Raw genomic sequence first — 19253 nt, 5'->3', positions numbered from 1 at the left:
GCAGGCTCCCTAAATCATCAAGCATCCAGGCACTGTCTGAGCGTGCAGGAGGCAGTCAGCAGAAGGCCCTTGTTTCTGCACAAGTGCAATGGTACTGGCTGGGTATTCGGCTGTCTCCTGCCTGTCCCAACTGCCTCATTGCACTGCTCAGTCACTGGTCACGTTGAATGGCAGGGGTTTATTTGACCCCCAAGAAGACTTTTTGTTTGATGCCCTCTCTTTCTAGAAAGGGAATGGTCCATAGTCCTGTGTGTAGCATGGAGGAAGATACCATTACAGCAACAAAGGCCCAGAAAGTCCATTTGGGAATTTCACATTCTTATAGCCAGCATGATCTTGAAACATTAAGAAATAACAGTATATTTTCATCCTTACTCTCTTCTCAATCTCACAACCAAACTGTTAAAAATGGCTTCTCTGTCAGAGGTGTTCTAGTGGGAAACACTGAATGGCCATAAATTCTCTTCCCAGCCCTATTTGTAAATGGGACAAAGGACTGACACATTTCTGTCTACACACCTACAGACAGACAGACAGACAGACAGACAGACAGACACACACACACACACACACACACACACACACACCAGCAAAGTATAGAAATTTTAGAATGATATTTCTCTTCCTCGTAGGGATAGCTGATGATATCATTTCACAGGTGAAGGGAATTTCCAAAGATAAGATCTGCACTAAGTGAGCTGAGATTCCATCTTGACTTAATTGAGAACTATGTGCTAGAAATGATGAAAGACATTTCAAAAGTGTTATTTTGAATTTTTCTACCAACCCTGCAAGATCTATTGCATTATCCTCACCCTTGCTGCAAAGTAGACAGAGGCTCCAAGGGGTGAGTCCCACACAACTCGAACCCAGGAGAGCCTTACTCTTCTTTTATGCCAGTTGCTACTTTAGTTTTTCATCAAAACTCCAGGCTCCCTAAGCCTTCAGAAATTCTTCCTTTAATGAAAAGTATATTGTTCTCAGAGTCAGGTATCATTTGCAGGAATAAAACCCAGTAGAACCTCCAGAGAAAGGCAAATAAACTTTGGAAAATATACTTGCTTGTTCCTTAAAAATGAACTCTTTCAAAACACGGAAAAGCAGTATTATCAGGGAATATCTCTCAAAATTATTTTTGTTAGACTTCAAGGGGAGCAAGGGAAAGTGGGGGAAGGACGCGATTCTCATGGTTGAGAGGCATGACTTCTTTACTATTTCATAAACAAACCCAACCATATATTAGGAAGAAAAAGAGACTTCAGGAAACAAGGTGATTCAGGAAAAATCACACTGAACTTGGAGGCAGAAAAGTTGTTTGCACTTTTTTCTCCATGTCCTATTAACAGGGCAACCTTGGACAGGCTATCTAAGAGCATCCAATTTATTGGATTAAAAAAAAAGGGTAATAAAATCTTCCTTCTCTTGTTTATTGGTTTGTAATCAGATTCAAATAAACGTATAAATACATAAAATGTGTGTGTGTGTGTGTGTATCATCCAAATGTAAGATATCATTTTTATTACAAAGAATGAAGTCATTGGCAGCAGACTAGAGAAAATGATGCAATTTAACCCATTTGCTCAGTAGTCTTGCCAGATACAAAGGTATTTGAAGTATGGGAGATAGCAGAAATCTGCATGAAAATAGGTCACACATTACTAAACCTGCTTTGGAGCCAGGTTCCAAATAGGTGCGCTTGCACTTAAAATATTTACATGGCCAGCATTTTGTTTTGTGATAACAGTGTTTCTCAACGCATGACAGTGGGATTGTTAAAGATGCACAGCCAAGGCACACCAGCCTGTCTGAAGGGTGGGGCCTGCGTCTGTTCCTCTCATAAGCTGCCCAAGGGATTGTCAAAGACATCAAATTTTAAGATTGAGTGTAATGTGGAAAACCACTCTAAGATAAAACAACATCAACTGTTAAGGATGTTACTTGGTGAAGAGTTTCATTTAATACAACTGCTTTTGTTTATATGGCATCTCTTCTTATTGATGAAGACACTCCCCATTCCCTACTTCTGAATCATATTCGGAGTATTTTTTCTTGATATTCTTGCTTTGACACAAATCCCTGCTGATAATACAACACATTTAGCCTGTTAGGAAAAAGGAGCAAACTGAGAATGATCTTCAAGTGAAACGTGGCACCTACGTAGAGTCCATCTCTTGGTGACTCTATAATAACAGACTACCAAGGATTGTACCTGCTGGACAGTCTAATAAAGCAACCAAGCTCCCAGGCTTTCTGATATCCCCGCTGTCCCCATCCTAAGAGATAACTAGTCACAAGATCATCTCCAAAGAGACACTAAGGTGAAGAAGCAAAATATATAATATGCCTGGTAATGGTAAGTCCTAAGGAGAAAAAATAAAGTGAGGAAGGGACACAGGAAGTTTCAGGGGAGTTGAGGTCTTAGATAGAGTGGTCAACTTGAGCAGTATTGTGAGGGAGCAAAGGAACAAGGCATGTGGACAGCAGGGAGAAGAGCACCGGAGGCACAGCTGACCAGAGGGCAAGGGTGTGGAGGCGGGAGGGCGCTGGCACACGCCAGAATTGGCCAAGAGGCAGCTGTAGCCAGATCTGGGTGAGCAAGGAGGGTGGATGGGAGCTAAAGCCATCAAGGTGAAGGCTGTCTCTGGAGAAGAGGAGGCCAGGGAACTGAGAGCCTGAGTTTGGGAAGGTTCCAGGATGTGGGTGCTGAGACCAGTGGGTCAGACCAGAGGCTTAGCTGAAGAGACTGCGACTGGGAGCTGACGTGTGCAAAGAAGAAGGGGAGGGGGCTCCCGAGTGAGGTCAGAAGATGGCAGCAGCAATGGTGGTTTATTCTGCTGGCATTAGATTCTAATGTGGGGCCTTTAGGGAGGAAGCAGGGAGAAGGGTTGGCAGGGGGACAAGAGGACATCAGGCCCCTCCCAGGCCAGGGTAGGGCGGGGGTGGCAGGAAGCAGAGACCAGGGCACCCTGCAAGGAGACAAAATTCTCAGAGTTTCAAATGAGAATGGAAACAAACTGGAAGCCTAGAGAAGAGGTTGTGGTTGTAGAGGATCTGACATTAAATACCAGAGACCCTGGGTAGAGTTTCAGGGTTCAGAAAGTGGGTGTGTGGGGGGCGTGGAGACAGGATTCTTCCCACTCAGTTCCTCTCATTATTCTCTCCCTGGTGTCAGCTGTACCTTCATCTTTTCTAATTCATCTTTCCCTTCCCATCCTTCTTTCATCTTTATTCATTTATTTGGCTTATCCTACATTTTCCTGTCCTGTATTTCATTTGTAGTAACTCTCTCTTTCAGTTTTCTTCTCGTATCATTGTTCTTTATGCCTCTGAGTCCTCCTCTATGTTGTCTTTTAAACTTCCCTTTGATGTGGGCCACCTCTTTTCTCAAGTTTTCCTCTTTCTTTGTCTTGACTTTTAATCCTTCTCTCTAGGAATGATCCGTGTGGTTGTTTGCTTTAAGGATGCTTTGCAAACCTCTAAAATCACTCCAGGGAATATGCTGTCAGTTATGAATTGCTCTGCAGTCTTACATCTTTGGCCCAGAAAATCATCCCTTTCCTCACCTGGACTTTGATTGGTTCCATCCAGTGCTCCAAAGCGTCAGCAGTGATGTTCTCAGGCAGAATAACAGGATCACTGGGGGGGATTATACACAATGGGGAGCACACTGCACCTGAAGGAACAGAAATTTACAGCAAAAACTTGACCTTTCCAGATCTCAGTCTTTTTCATCCTGGAATCAATGGCCTTTATTTTTTCAGGAGCCATTGCTTTCTACCTTATGGGTCACTGCATTATCATGGTTATAGGGCGGACTGATGTGCATTTACTGTGCCCCTGCAGGGTTGTTTCTACAGGAACTGGGAAAGCCCCAATGTCCCAAGTTAACTAACTCCCCTTATCCAAGCGTCCCCTCCTCTTTCTGGTCCAGTATAGCCCCTTCCCTGGAATCCCTGAATCTCTGCATGACTCAGCAATTAAAAGTGTGTCTCCTGGTCCAACAGACTTTCAGGATTCTACTCCAGGACTCTGGTCAACCAAAGTCTATCCTGATTAGCTGGTGATTTAATCACTCCTCCTTACATGGTCTCCTGGAAGCTTATAATTGTAGCATCTATTACCTAAGAACTTTACTAGCTGGGGAAAAATGCCCAGAAATTATAAAGGCAGATTTATAGTATCTGTTATGCCCTGAAGATCATTACACTGGCAACCAAGAAACTTATCTCATTTAAAGAGGAAGCAACTGGAAATCAGAAGCAAAGATTTTGGTCACGTGTTGGCCTTTTCAAGGACAATCTTGCTCTATTCCCTTGTATGTGGAGTCCAAGCATTTTCTAAAATTCTCTTGAAAGAAGTCACCCTCAGGATTCTCTATTTCCTCAGCTACAGATTTGATGATCTCCAAGTTTCTTTTCTCATTACCTCTATTTCTGTGTTTTTTTGCTAACTTGTATAAAAACTCAAAGAGCTACATGACTCTTAAGGATTCTATACATGTAGTGTGTGATATTTTCACACAGAAATTTGAAGGTGAGTAGATGAAAATTGACTCTGAAATACCACTCAGGAGGCATAGTCTAAACGTGCTGCAATGCATGCCTTACTACAAGAGATCTCAGTGCAAAGAGCAACTGGAAGATGGTAAAGAACCATCTCAGAAACTAACAAGACTTTCTCTCATGAACTCAAATTACACCTGCTGGTATTGGACAAGTTAAAATGACATAAAATTCCTCCTTGTTTGTGCAGTTCAGAACTTGGGGTTCATCTTACAAAGGTTTTCTCACAAGCAGCATCTCTTTTCTATGATGCTTAGATCCAGCCAGGACAAAGTTGAATCAGTATCACTACAAAACAGCTCTGGCCACAGAGACATTAATTGCAATTACTTGATGAAGAAGCTGCCCACAGGCTCTGGAGCCTGGTCCCCTGCAACAAATGGATAAAGAGCAAGGCAAGCAAATGCAGTCTCAAATTGTCCCTTTCTGGAACTCTCTGCTCCAGTAACCACCCCAGAGAGAATGGCAGAGGACCCAGCCCAGGTATGGTGGGTGGCTGCATATTCCCACCTTTCCTCTTAGAATGACAACTCCTGCCACAAAACAACTCACTTACAGCTTTCGGCAAAGTGGGTGCCATGACCAGATGCTATGCAAATGGCCCAGCAGCTGCACCAACATTATACACACGTGGAAGAGTAAAAAGAAGTTTGTCATAAATGCTAATTTTCTTGAAGCAGCTAAAAGTAAGCTTGCATTTCCATCCACTCCTCAAACAATGAATCTGATGCAAGATCCAGCAAGGCTTGATGAAAGGATTGCTTGGGAGCAGAATTCAGCTTCCCTTCCCAAACTTACCAATCCCGTATCCCTGTTCACACTTGTACTCCACAAAATTCAGCTCCGAGGGGGGTGGTGGGCATTCGCCTTGGAGGTTCTCACACAACTTAAACTCCTCAGTCCACAGCCCCTCCTTAGTGCAAAGGATGGGACGCTAGAATATCAAAAGTAAAGAACATTTCCATTTTGTTGACTTGATTAGAATGGGGAAAAACATGGTCTAATTGAATAGTGTTCTCCAATTTTTAGAATGTAGAATAAGAGATACTATTGAAATAAATAATAAATGAATGCTATTACAGACAAAAAAAAGTCAAGACAATTTTTGTTGTTTTGTTGTGAAGGTGTCATGAACAATTCTGTCCCGAGTGAAATGTATTAACAATATGTTTTCCTTTGGATGCAAGGATGCCATGAGCTACCAACTGTAGCCCATGTGTTCTGAGTTATTTTTGGAATTTCTTTTCCACAGATGGTGGTGTTTTGCATTGATTCACCCATCCTTTCACACAAATGCTGCTTGGGGCAAGTGTCAGATTTTTTTTCAAGATGAGTTTGATTCAGTGAAACCAATTTATCATTTTTCTGTGGGTGTTTTTAGCCTCTCTGCTTAAACAGACACATCAGAGTTGCTTTTTTTTTTTGAATGGAATAAAGTGGATGTGGTAACATACTTGCATTTGATCTGGCCAAAGTTTTGTTCCCTTTTTCCACATTTGTGCTGGTTTGTGTAACTCTTGGCTTCCCACCCCCAATAATATCACTTAGTGTACTGTACGGAGAACACAGGGACGAGCACTCTCTCACAAAATCCCAGAAAGAAAGATTTTTAGAATTAGTGATAACTCGCCCTTCACGTGACCAACTCCTTGAGACCTTCACCAGTGCACACAGACATGTTAGTTTTCTCAGGAGTCTCATTTTGTGGCATATTCCTTTCATGTCTGTCGTGTTGTGCTTACCCTGGATCTCTGGACCCTGAGTTAAAGACATGTGCCAGGACAGGCCTTGAGGTCATTGATCTTTGACTAGAAAATCTGCTTAATTTCTTATCTCATGGATGTGTGAGGTACTTGAAAAGATTCTAAAATAAAACTGATTTTAGTCACATAACCACGATAAGCCTGTGGTTTTTATTTCAGACCTCCTATGCCAACATTCTAGGAAGAATAATAGTCAAACAGAACTTTAAGCTTTGCTGTGCTGAGGAATTCGTGTTTCTGTTCTGGACTCTGTTCTATTGAAAAGTACAGGACCAGCATTTCTAGCCAAGTTAGGTCAGTGGCCATAACTTTGGAAATCACATCACCAAATCAGAGACCCAACATTTTTTTTAAAATGTACCCAGGTGTTTTTTAACTCATCAAAGTTTTCTTCTTATTCAAGAGGAAGTTCTGAGCTCAAAAGAGAATATTCCAAATGCATGGCCTCTTCTGACTTCCCTATCAAATAATATCAATACCTCTGGTTAGAATCCCAACTTAGTAAGCCTGCCAATTGGGATTTCTTTAGATCATTTCTACTCAACATTTTGGGATTGGTCATCAAGATTCGAGCACAGCTTGATCCAAAACAAAGTTCAAATCTTCCTTACCCTTTCAGTTTCCTGGTTACATGTGAGCACACACTGGCTGTCAAGCTCAAAGCCATTGGTACATTCATACATGCCTTCAAAGACCGGAGAAGGGGGCTTACACACCACTGGAGCGCAGCTGCCTGGCTCCCAGGCTCCACTTTCCAGGCACTGTATCTTCAGGAACTTACTGAGAAGACATAAAACAAGATAGCCTATCAGAGTCACACTTAAGTGCACTGGGAGATGCCAGGTAGGATGAAGGACAGAAAAGGTTATCCCACACTCAGGTGGCTACACAGAAGTTTTTAGTTCACTGTAGTCCCATTTGCTTATTTGTGCTTCTGTTGTCTTTCCTTTTGGAGTCAGATCCAAAAATTCAATGCCAAGACCAATACCAAGGAGCTTACTGCCTGTGTTTTCTTCTATGCATTTTATGGTTTCGGGTCTTATGTTCAAGTCTTTAATCCACTTTGAATTAATTTTTGTGTATGGCATAAGAAGACGGTCTAGTTTCATTCATTTGTGTGTGGCTGGCCAGTTTTCCCATTAATATTTATTGAAGAGGCTGTCCATTCCCCATTGTACATTCTTGGCACCTTTGTCATAAGTTAATTGACCACTGGACACAATATGTATGGACTTATTGCTGGGCTTTCTATTCTGTTTCACTGATCTTTGTGTCTATTTGGTGGCAATATCATATTTTTTTTATTACTATAGTTTTGTGGTACAGTTAAAAATCTCTAGCTCTTCTTTCTCAGGAGTGCTTTGGCTATTTGGGGTCTTTTGTGGTTCCATATGAATTTTAGAATTTTTTGGTTGGAATTTTGATAGAGATTGCATTGAACCTGTAGATTGTTTTGGGTAGTATGGATATTTTAACAATATTAATTCTTCTAATCCATGATCTTAGAATATCCATTTATTTGTTCCTTTTTTAATATGTTTCATCAATGTCTTATAGTTTTCAGTGTGCAGGTACTAAAATATAGTTTTCAGTGTACAAGTAATGAAATTTCTAGGTATTTTATTCTTTTGGATGTAATTGTAAATGGGATTGTTTTCTTCATTCCTCTTTATGATAGTTCATTATGGATATACAGAAATGTAACAGTTTCTGTATATTGATTTTGTGCTTGCAACCTTACAGAATCCATTTATTATTTCTAAAGTTTTTTATGGATTCTTTAGTTTACTTCTTCCTTTGCAATTTGGATGCCTTTTATTTCTTTTTCTTGCCTAATTGCTGTGGCAAGGACTGTCAGTACTATGTTGAATACAAGTAGTAAGAGTGAAGATCCTTGTGTTATTACCAATTTTAGAGGAAAAGTTTTCAACTTTTCACCATTGAGTATGTTAAAGTTATTAAAAGTCATACCTTTGTTTTCAGAAATACTTTAGGGTATAAATCTGATTTATGTCCAGAATTTTTCAGCATCATTGTTTATGAGGACATATATCTACTATCTGTTAGTAATAAATACTATTTTTGAGCTGTATTTTAGGTGTTTGGTGAGACATCTACATTCATTATTTCATTGAATCCCTCCAACTGCAGTTAAAGTAAATATCAGTATCCACATTTCAGAGAAGGAAACAGAACCTGAGAGAGATGTAAAGATAGCTCAAAGAGCCACAGTAGAGGCTGCAGACAGGACTTGGACCTAGGTTAGCCTTCTGCCAAAGCTTTGGTCCCCCACTCCTATGTTCTACCATCTACGTTGAATATTAATAGCATCTCCATCCTACTGGACATCTGAGACACCCTTTATCCTGATACCACATTTATAATAAGTGGGAAAAAAAAAGAAAATTCGTTTTAAATTTTGTATTGAGTAAAAAAAAATACATACAAAAATCACACAAATCTTAGTTTATAGTTCAGGAATTTTTGCATGTGAACACACCTGAGTAATCATCACTCAGATCAAGATACAGAGCATTTTAAGTCCCCATCAATCTCTCTGGTGTTTGTTCCTAGTTAAACCTCCCCACACACCTGCAAACCAATTTTCCAACTTCTATCAGCATAGATTAGTTTTGCCTGTTCTTGAACTTTATAGAAAAGGAATACATTCCTTTTTAAAAATTTTTTATTAAGGTATTATTGATATACACTCTTATGAAGTTTTCACATGATAAAACAATGTGGTTACTACATTTGCCCATATTACCAAGTCCCCACCCATACCCCAGTGCAGTCAGTGTTCATCAGTATAGAAACATGCAACAGATTCACTGTTTGCCTTCTCTGTGCTATACTTTTTTCCCAGTGACTCCCCACACCATGTGTACTAAACATAATACCCTTCACTACCTTTCTCCCTCCCTCCCACACTCTTCTCCTTTGGTAACCCCTAGTCACTTCTTGGAGCCTGTGAGTCTGTTGCTGTTTTGTTCCTTCAGTTTTGCTTCATTGTTATACTCCACAAATGAGGGAAATGATTTGGTGCTTGTCTTTCTCTGCCTGGCTTATTTCACTGAACATATTATCCTCCAGCTCCATCCATGTTGTTGCAAATGGTAGGATTTGTTTCTTTCTTATGGCTGAATAGTATTCCATTGTGTATATGTACCACCTCTTCTTTATCTGTCCATCTACCGATGGACACTTAGGTTGCTTCCATATCTTCACTACTGTAAAGAGTGCTGCAGTAAACATAGGTGTGCATATGTCTTCTTGAATCTGAGAAGTTGTATTCTTTGGGTAAATTCCAAGGAGTGGGATTCCCAGGTCGAATGGTATTTCTATTTTTAGTTTTTTGAGGAACTTCCATATTGCTTTCCACAATGGTTGGACTAGCTTACATTCCCACCAGTAGTGTAGGAGGGTTCCCCTCTCTCCGCATCCTCACCAGCATGTGTTGTTCTTAGTCTTTTTGATGCTGGTCATCCTTACTGGTGTGAGGTGATATCTCATTGTGGTTTTAATTTGCATTTCCCTGATGATTAGTGATGTGGAGCATCTTTTCATGTGTCTGTTGGCCATGTGAAATTCTTCTTTGGAGAATTGTTTTTTCATATCCTCTGCCCATTTTGTAATTGGGTTATTTGCTTTTTTGGGTGTTGAGGCATATAAATTCTTTATATATTTTAGATGTTAACCCTTGTCGAATATGTCATTTACGAATATATTCTCCCATACTGTAGGATGCCTTTTTGTTCTGTTGATGGTGTCCTTTGCCATACAGAAGCTTTTTAGTTTGACGTAGTCCCATGTGTTCATTTTTGCTTTTGATTCCCTTGCTCGAGAAGACACATTCAGGCAGAAGTTGCTCATGTTTATATTCAGGATATTTTTGCCTATGTTGTCTTCTTAGAGTTTTATGGTTTCAAGACTTACATTAAGGTCTTTGATCCATTTAAAGTTTACTTTGTGTATGGGGTTAAACAATAATCCAGTTTCATTCTTTTGCATATAGCTGTCCAGTTTTGCCAACACCAGTTATTGAAGAGGCTGTGAATTCCCCATTGTATGTCCATGGCTCCTTTATCATATAGTTGATTAATTGACTATATATGGTTGGGTTTATATCAGAGCCCTCTAGTCTGTTCCATTGGTCTATGGATCTGTTCTTGTGCCAGTACCAAATTGTCTTGATTACTGTGGCTTTGTAGTAGAGCTTGAAGTTGGGGAGCATAATTCCCCCAGCTTTATTTTTCCTTCTCAGGATTGCTTTGGCTATTCAGGGTCTTTTGTGTTTCCATATGAATTTTAGAACGATTTGCTCTAGTTCATTGAAGAATGCTGTTGGTATTTTGATGGGAATTGCATTGAATCTGTAGATTGCTTTAGGCAGGATGGCCATTTTGACAATACTAATTCTTCCTATCCATGAGCATGGAATGTGTTTCCATTTATTGGTATATCCTTTAATTTCTCTCACGAGTGTCTTGTAGTTTTCAGGGTATATTATAGGTCTTTCACTTCCTTGGTTAGATTTATTCCAAGGTATTTTATTCTTTCTGAAGTAACTGTGAGTGGAATTGTTTTCCTGATTTCTCTTTCTGCTAGTTCATCATTAGTGTATCAGAATGCACCAGATTTCTGTGTATTAGTTTGGTATCCCACAACTTTGCCGAATTCAGATATCAGATCTAGTAGTTTTGGAGTGGATTCTTTAGGGTTTTTTATGTACAATATCATGTCATCTGCAAACAGGGACAGTTTAACTTCTTCCTTACCAAACTGGATGCCTTTTATTTCTTTGTTTTATCTGATTGCTGTGGCTAAGACCTCCAGTACTATGTTGAATAGAAGTGGGAAGAGTGGGCATCCTTGTTTTCTTTCCGATCATAAAGGAAAAGCTTTCATCTTCTTGCTGTTAAGTATAATGTTGGCTGTGGGTTTGTCATATATGGCCTTTATTATGTTGAGATACTTGCCCTCTGTACCGATTTTGTTGAGAATTTTTATTATGAAAGGATGTTGGGTTTTGTCAAATGCTTTATCAGCATCTATGAGATGATCATGTGGTTTTTGTCCTTTTTGTTGATGTGGTGGATGATGTTGATGAATTTTTGAATGTCATACCATCCCTGCATCCCTGGAATAAATCATACTTGATCATCATGGATGATCTTTTTGATGTATTTTTCAATTCAGTTTGCTAATATTTTGTTGAGTATTTCTGGATCTATGTTCGTCGGGGATATTGGTCTGTAATTTTCTTTTCTTCTGGTGTCTTTGCCTGGTTTTGGTATTAGAGTGATGCTGGCCTCATAGAATGATTTTGGAAGTATTCCCTCTTCTTCTACTCTTTGGAAAACTTTAAGGAGGATGGGTCTTAGGTCTTCACTAAATGTTTGATAAAGTTCAGCGGTGAAGCCATGTGGTCCAGGACTCTTGTTCTTAGGTAGTTTTTTTTACTACCAATTCAATTTCATTGCTAGGTACTGGTCTGTTCAGATTTTCTGTTTCTTTCTGGGTCAGCCTTGGAAAGTTGTATTTTTCTAGAAAGTTGTCCATTTCTTCTAGGTTATCCAGTTTGTTAGCATATAATTTTGCATAATATTCTCTAATAATTCTTTGTATTCCTGTGGTGTCCATAGTGATTTTTCCTTTCTGATTTCTGATTCTGTTTATGTGTGTGGATTCTCTTTTTTTCTTGATAAGTCTGGCTAGGGGTTTATCTATTTTGTTTATTTTCTCAAAGAACTAGCTCTTGCTTTCATTGATTCTTTTTATCATTTTATTTTTCTCGATTTTATTGATTTCTGCTCTAATCTTTATTATGTCCCTCATTCTACTGACTTTGGGCCTCATTTTTTCTTCTTTTGCTAGATTCATTAATTGTGAGTTTAGACTGTTCATATGGGATTGTTCTTCTTTCCTAAGGTAGGCCTGTATTGCAATATACTTTCCTCTTAGTATGGCCTTCACTGCGTCCCACAGATTTTTGTGGTGTTGAATTATTGTTGTCATTTGTCTCCATATATTACTTGATCTCTGTTTTTATTTGGTCATTGATCCATGCTTACTTAGAAGCATGTTGTGAAGCCTCCATGTGTTTGTGGGATTTTTCATTTTCTTTGTGTAATTTATTTCTAGTTTCATACCTTTGTGGTCTGAGAAACTGGTTGGTACAATTTCAATCATTTTTAATTTACAGAGGCTCTTTTTATGGCCTAGTATATGATCTATTCTTGAAAACGTTCCATGTGCTCCTGAGAAGAATGTGTATTCTGCTGCGTTTGGGTGTAGAGTTCTGTAGATGCCTGCTAGGTCCATCTGTTCTAATGTGTTGTTCAGTGCCTCTGTCTCCTTACTTATTTTCTGTCTGGTTGATGTGTTCTTCAGAGTGAGTGGACTGTTGAAGTCTCCTAGTATGAATGCATTGCATGCTATTTCCCATTTTAATTCTGTTAGTATCTGTTTCACATATGTAGGTGCTCCTGTGTTGGGCACATAGATATTTATAATGGTTATATCTTCTTGTTGGATTGATCCCTTAATCATTATATAATGTCCTTCTTTGTCTCTTGTGACTTTCTTTGTTTTGAAGTCTATTTTGTCTGATACAAGAACTGCAACTCCTGCTCTTTTCTCCCTATTAGTTGCATAAATATCTTTTTCCATCCCTTCACTTCTAGTCTGTGTATATCTTTGGGTTAAAGTGAGTCTCTTATAGGCAGCATATAGATGGGTCCAGTTTTTTTTATCCATTCAATGACTCTCTATCTTTTGATTGGTGCATTAAGTCCATTTACATTTAGGGTGATCATTGATAGGTATGTACTTATTGCCATTGCAGGCTTTAGATTTGTGGTTACCAAAGATTCAAGGTTAATTTCCTTACTTTCTAACAGTCTAACTTAACTCACTTAATATGCTATTAAAAACAGAATATAAAGGTTCTTTTTTTCTCATCATTTTTAATCCTCCTCCTTTCTTTATTTATTAGGTATCATATTCTGTACTCTTTGTCTATCCCTTGATTGACTTTGGGGATAGCTGATTTAATTTTACATTTGCTTAATAATTAATGGTTCTACTTGCTTTATTGTGGTTTTATTACCTCTAGTGACAGCTATTAAACCTAAGAACACGTCCATCTATAGCAGTCCCTCCAAAATACACTGTAGAGATGGTTTGTGGGGGAAAAATTCTCTCAGCTTTTGCTTATATGGAAATTGTTTAATCCCTCCTTTAAATTTAAATCATAATGTTGCCAGATAAAGTATTCTTGGCTCAAGGCCCTTCTGCTTCATTGCATTAAATACATCATGCCACTCCCTTCTGGACAGTAAGGTTTCTGCTGAGAAGTCTGATGATAGCCTGATGGGCTTTCCTTTGTATGTGTGATCTTATTTCTCTCTCTGGCTGCTTTTAATAGTCTCTCCTTATCCTTGATCTTTGCCATTTTAATTATTATATGTCTTGGTGTTGTCTTCCTTGGATCCCTTGTGTTGGGAGATCTGTGCACCTCCGTGGCTTCAGAGACTATCTCCTTCCCCATATTGGGGAAGTTTTCAGCAATTACCTTCCTAAGACACTTTCTATCCCTTTTTCTCTCTCTTCTTCTTCTGGTACCCCTTTAGTGCAAATTTTGTTCTGTTTGGATTGGTCACACAATTCAATCAATATTCTTTCATTATTAGAGATCCTTTTTTTCTCTCTTTGCCACAGCTTCTTTGTATTCCTCTTCTCTAATTTCTATTTCATTTATCATCTCCCCCACCATATCTAATATCTAATCTGCTTTTAATACACTCCATTGTGCTCTTCAATGATTGGATCTCTGAACAGAATTCATTCCTGAGTTCTTGAATATCTTCCTGTACCTCCAAGGGCATGTTAATGATTTTTATTTTGAAATCTCTTTCAGGAAGATTCATGAGGTTGATGTCATTTGAATCATTCTCAGGTGTTGTATTCATAATTTTAGTTTGAACCAGGTTTCTTTGGTGTTTCATATTTGTATATGGTGCCCTCTAGTGCCCAGAAGCTGTACTCTTTGGAGCTTCTCAGCCTGTGAAGGAATGTTGGGGGTTGCAGAGAAGTGGGATTGCTGCCTGGGGGGAGGAAAGAGCTGTTTCTTGCTTCCCAGCTGCTATGCCTGCCTCCACTGCCAAACCAGTGGACTAAGCACACAGATATAAGCCTCTATGCTTTGTGTTTGTAGCTGCTGTAGATGGAGCTTCCCTCTGGCTGGCCTAATGGCAGGCAGGGTTTGTGAGCCAGGTGGGGCTGGCTGGGAGAAAGGCACTGTAGGCTGCGTATCATGGAGGGTGTCCTTCAAGCTGTAGAGCCAGCCAGGGACCTCTAGCACCTGAAGATTGAGAAAGTTCTCAACCTGCTGGGTAGCATGCACCCAGACAATTTTGTCTACCTGTCCTTTCTCCTGAGCAGTAAGCTCTGTGCAATCCTTGCCCATTTAGCAGCCCTCTTGCTGTTAGGAAGTCTCAGATGCCTGCCTTTCTTTTCTCCCAGAGCAGCCAGATTTGGATCCCTGCTTTCTACCAGAAGCTGGAATCTCAGTGTCCCCAGATTTTCTGCCTGTCTTAGCTTTCCAATCCCCTTATCATGAGAGTACCATGAAAGCACCATGAAATGTAGGTTTGTGCTCCCAGAGCAGATCTCCAGAGTTAGGTATTCAGCAGTCCCAGTTCTCCACTCCCTCCCCACTCTGTTTCTCTTCTTCCCACTGGTGAGCTGGGTTGGGGGTAGGTCTTGGGTCCCGCTGGGCCATGGCTTTGGTACTTTACCGTGTTCTGTGAGGTTTATTCTTTTCTCTAGGTGTATGCAGTTTGGCGCAGCCCTCTTTCCTGTTGCTCTTTCAGGATTAGTCATATTATTTATATTTTCATATTATATGTGGTTTTAGGAGGAAACTTCTATCTCACCTCTCACACTGCCATCTTTAAGCCAATCACTGGAATACATTCTTTAGTATATATTCTTTAGTATATGGCTTTCTTCCCTAAAATAAGATACCATTTAAAAATGTCTCCCCAAATCTGTTTTCAGTAAAGGATTTGCAGCTCTTTTTACTATAATGAAGCTTGTTTTTATCCCTCTTCTACACTGGATATTTCACTTTTATTTTGCACTACAGAGTTTGTATCCTCCCAGGGACTCTCTTCTTTCTCCCTCCTCACACAGATTAAATCCTTCCCCTACCTCTGCTGAACTGACAGCCTCCAGCTGGAGAGGGCATGCAATACTACTGACACCAGGGATGGAGCAAGGCTGTAAAACCTTGCATGTCAGCATGGTTGTAAAGGAAAACCCTTGCTTGGCCAAGACGATAATATTTTGACTTCATGTGGTATTTTTCTCTGAATTGGTTGGAACTCTTCAACCATGGAAATAGTCCTCTCTTTCCTTGCCCAGCATGAAGAGCCATTCAAGAATGCCGATTTCATAGATTTTCTTGCCAGCTTCATAACCCCAGAAATGAGGGTAGACAGATGAAACTTGCACAGGGAAGAGGAGTTGTGGGTTGTGGGTAGGACTTAGATAACATTACAGGCCCTGCTCTGCAAACCATTAGTAATATCACTAAAATGTCAGGAGGTACAATGCTGGAAGGTAGGAGTGGAAGAAGCTTTCTGGTTCAGAGTGGTACCCCCAGACTTCGCAGGAAGCACTGCAGGCCAAAGTGAGGAGATTTGGGAAAAAATCCCCTAGGAAATCCAGTTTCCTTTCTACAGGAGTTCTTATGCCCCCCTGATCCTCACGGATTCTCCTCCTCATATTTTCTTCTCCCTCAAATGGGATGGTCTCTATATCCACGTCCCTGTATGTGTCTCACAACTTCAGCACATCACTCCACCAAATGACACACTTCAAGTCCCACCCTTAGATTTTTCACAAAGCATTTAATTGGTCAGTTCCCCAAGGCTCAAGAGCAAAGGCTCTCTCACTGGCTCCATGCTGATGCCTGGCCATTGCTGTCTATGGCACTCATCTTGAGATCCCAAGGTACGGAGCTTGGCATGTGAGTGCCATAGGCTGGTTCCATCTATTCTTCTCCAAAAGGGACTGTGATTGTGGCAGGAAACCAGAGTGTCCTGGAGTCCTCCCAGCTCCAGGAAATTTGGTTTCCATGTGGGCCCCTTGAAGGGGACTGAAGTCTATAGCAATGGCAAGACTCTGACCTCCAGTGGTACCATAGCTCCTTCTTCTGCTTTCATGATGCTGAGGAGTGACCTCTGACTCTTTTAAAATCATGCATAAAAAAAATTGTTTATTCACAATGGTCCAACTCATTCATATAAAGTATATGAATGAAGAACCAAGGGACCCTTGGAAGTTCTGGAGTGAATAAGTTTGTGTTTCAAAGAATGATGACCCTGGACACTAGACCAATGCACAATGGCAGGCTAGATTCCATGACTTCTCTGATAGTCCAGTCCAAGTGCCTTTCACATGAAACATTCCACGAACTGACTATCAGCTCCCTATATTTTCTTTATACAGTTGAGTAAGGGAAGCTAAACAATCTCATTTTATAGGCAGGAAACTGCACATTCATAGCCATGGACTTCACAGGAAGTCCAATCCCCCAATGCTTCACAACAAGCAATTCACTGGCCAAAGCAAAAATAGAATTTAGTTTTTAAGTTATAATATAACATCCCAAGCATTAGAGCAATGGTTTCCAAATGACATTTGTAGACTAATCATATAGAAGTCATTTAAAAAACCTAGATTGGCAGGCTTACAAAATCAAATCTTCTGGGACTGGCCTAGTATTTCCTATTTTTTAACTTACCAGTAGGTTTTATGTGCAAACGACTACAATCTATGTCATTTTCCTACACTAGTACACAAAAACCACAGGTGTAGAAATCAGAGAGTAAAATCACCTATCTAATAACCCTGGCCAAAAAGGCTAGATTCTTAACAAAGACCAAACAGGGCAGCGATAGCCAGACAACTTTCCCTGTAAATGGTTTCATGAGTGATTGGGGGTAGGGGAAGATTTGTATTTATTTTCCTTCTAACTACTCCAGACAAATCACCACAATTTCCAAGTTAAAAGATGCTTTTTCCAATTTCCAGAACTTGTGGTATCCACCTAGTGCTGAAAATCCAGCTGTCCTCTTTCTGCTTCTTACATCATTGCCAGAAATAAAGATCTTGTAATCAAAACTTGGCTGAAAGTTTGATTGATGTTGCTTGAGGCACTCATAAGTCTACCCCAGTCTTCTATCACCACTGCAGGGTTTTCAAGAGTTGTATTTATTTTCCACTGGAGCAAATAAAAGCATGATGGTTGAGTCCAAGAGAATTATCATGTCTTTACCGGTCAAGGGCATCTGGTGTCTCCAATGCGTAGTCCCTCATGAATAATAACAATAACAGAAAAACAATAAACTACCGAGCACTAAAGGGTTAGACATTGCACAGAAGAATATATCTACATCATTTAACCTCAAACCCACCCTGTGGGACACAGACTGTTACATCAGTTCTTGATTCCCTTATCTCCACACTCTATTGTCAATCATCCCAGCTCAGTAAATGAGTCCACCTTCCATCGTGCCACTCAAACTTGAAACTTAGGAGACATCCTTGACTCTCTCAATCTTTCCTTTTTCCCCAGTCCCCACCTGATTTTATCCAGTCCAACAGCAAGTCCTCTCAGTTTTACCTTCCAAATATTTCTGGAATTTGTCCCCATGCCTCTTGCATCTCTACTGCCACGGACTCTAGCCCACATCCTCACCTCTCACCTCCTAATTGGGCACCCCACTTCTCTTCTGGATCCCATCTTACCTAATCAGCAAACAACAGTCAGAGGAATATTTTACAAAATACAAATATGTAAATTAGATTATGTCATTTTCCTGCTTAGGATATTTCAACGTCTCCTGTTGCATGGAAAGTAAAATCCAAACTTCTCACTGACAAAGTTCTGCATGATCTGGCCCTACTTTCTCTGATCTCATCCTGAGCTCCATTCACCTTCTTTAACACATTTCATGCACACTGGCTTTAGAATCCCCAGGACAACCAAGCTCTTTCCCACCAAAGGATAGTGCTATTCTCTCTGCTTGTCATGTTCTTCTCTTGACTGGCTCTTCTTGCTATCTAAGAATGCTCACCACCACCCCAGAGCATCCTCATTTTTCACCTCTAAAATAGTTTTGGTTTTTAATCACAGCACCTTTATATCTTTTACAGAATGAATACTCTGTAAATAATTCATGGTTTGGTTTTAGTCATTTATTGCCTGTCTCCCCAATGGAATGGAAGTTTGTTGAGAGCAAAACCTTATTTACTATTGTATCTTCAGTGCTCAGGACAAAGATGCCCATAAACGTTGGTTCCGTGAATGTATAAATAATTATTTTGTAAAGGAGGTAAGTAAGTTTTAGAGAAGCAAAATAACTTGCCTGGGGTTATCTAATTGGTTAGCAGAGCAGAGACTGGTTTAATGAGCAGTCTGATGCCAATGCTTAGGCAATATATGGGAACATTAATATTTCTAGAAATGGAGCTGCAGATAAATTACCTCCCTTGACTTAATGCCTTTGCACTGAGTATCGCAAAGCCCTACTACACAGAATATCTCTAGAAAAGATGTAAGGTGAGGAGTAACTGCATTATTCCCATTATATAGATGAGAACACTGAAGCACTAATTGTTTAAGCATTTTGTGTGACACATGGTCAGTGTTTGAATTGAAATTATAAATATTTTTCCTTGGAATATAGTTCATCCCTGTCACTGCTTAGAGTGTGGTTCCCCTGCGCAGAAGCACTGGAATCACCGGGGATGGGAATCTGTTAGAAATGCAGAATCTCAGACTCCACCCCAGATGGAATGTGCAGGGTCACAAGATCCCCGAGTGATTCCTATACACAGTGAAGCTTGAGAAGTA

General features: G+C 40.0%; 1 protein-coding gene across 1 annotated transcript in view; it reads right to left on the bottom strand.

Moving 5' to 3' along the window:
• The window catches only part of PAPPA2 (pappalysin 2), a 281412-nt gene that overhangs the window by 49537 nt on the left and 212622 nt on the right, over nt 1–19253 (bottom strand). Inside the window, exons 18-20 of the mRNA XM_037022528.2 lie at nt 6937–7105; nt 5361–5496; nt 3564–3673 (exon numbers count right to left, since the gene is read on the bottom strand). Coding sequence (XP_036878423.2) covers nt 3564–3673; nt 5361–5496; nt 6937–7105 — 415 coding nt within the window. The remainder of the gene's footprint in view (nt 1–3563; nt 3674–5360; nt 5497–6936; nt 7106–19253) is intronic.

This window comes from Manis javanica, chromosome 11 (assembly GCF_040802235.1).
Source record: "Manis javanica isolate MJ-LG chromosome 11, MJ_LKY, whole genome shotgun sequence".
NCBI lineage: Eukaryota > Metazoa > Chordata > Mammalia > Pholidota > Manidae > Manis > Manis javanica.
Note: the sequence above shows the minus strand (reverse complement) of the source record. Positions and strands in the feature narration are given on the sequence as shown.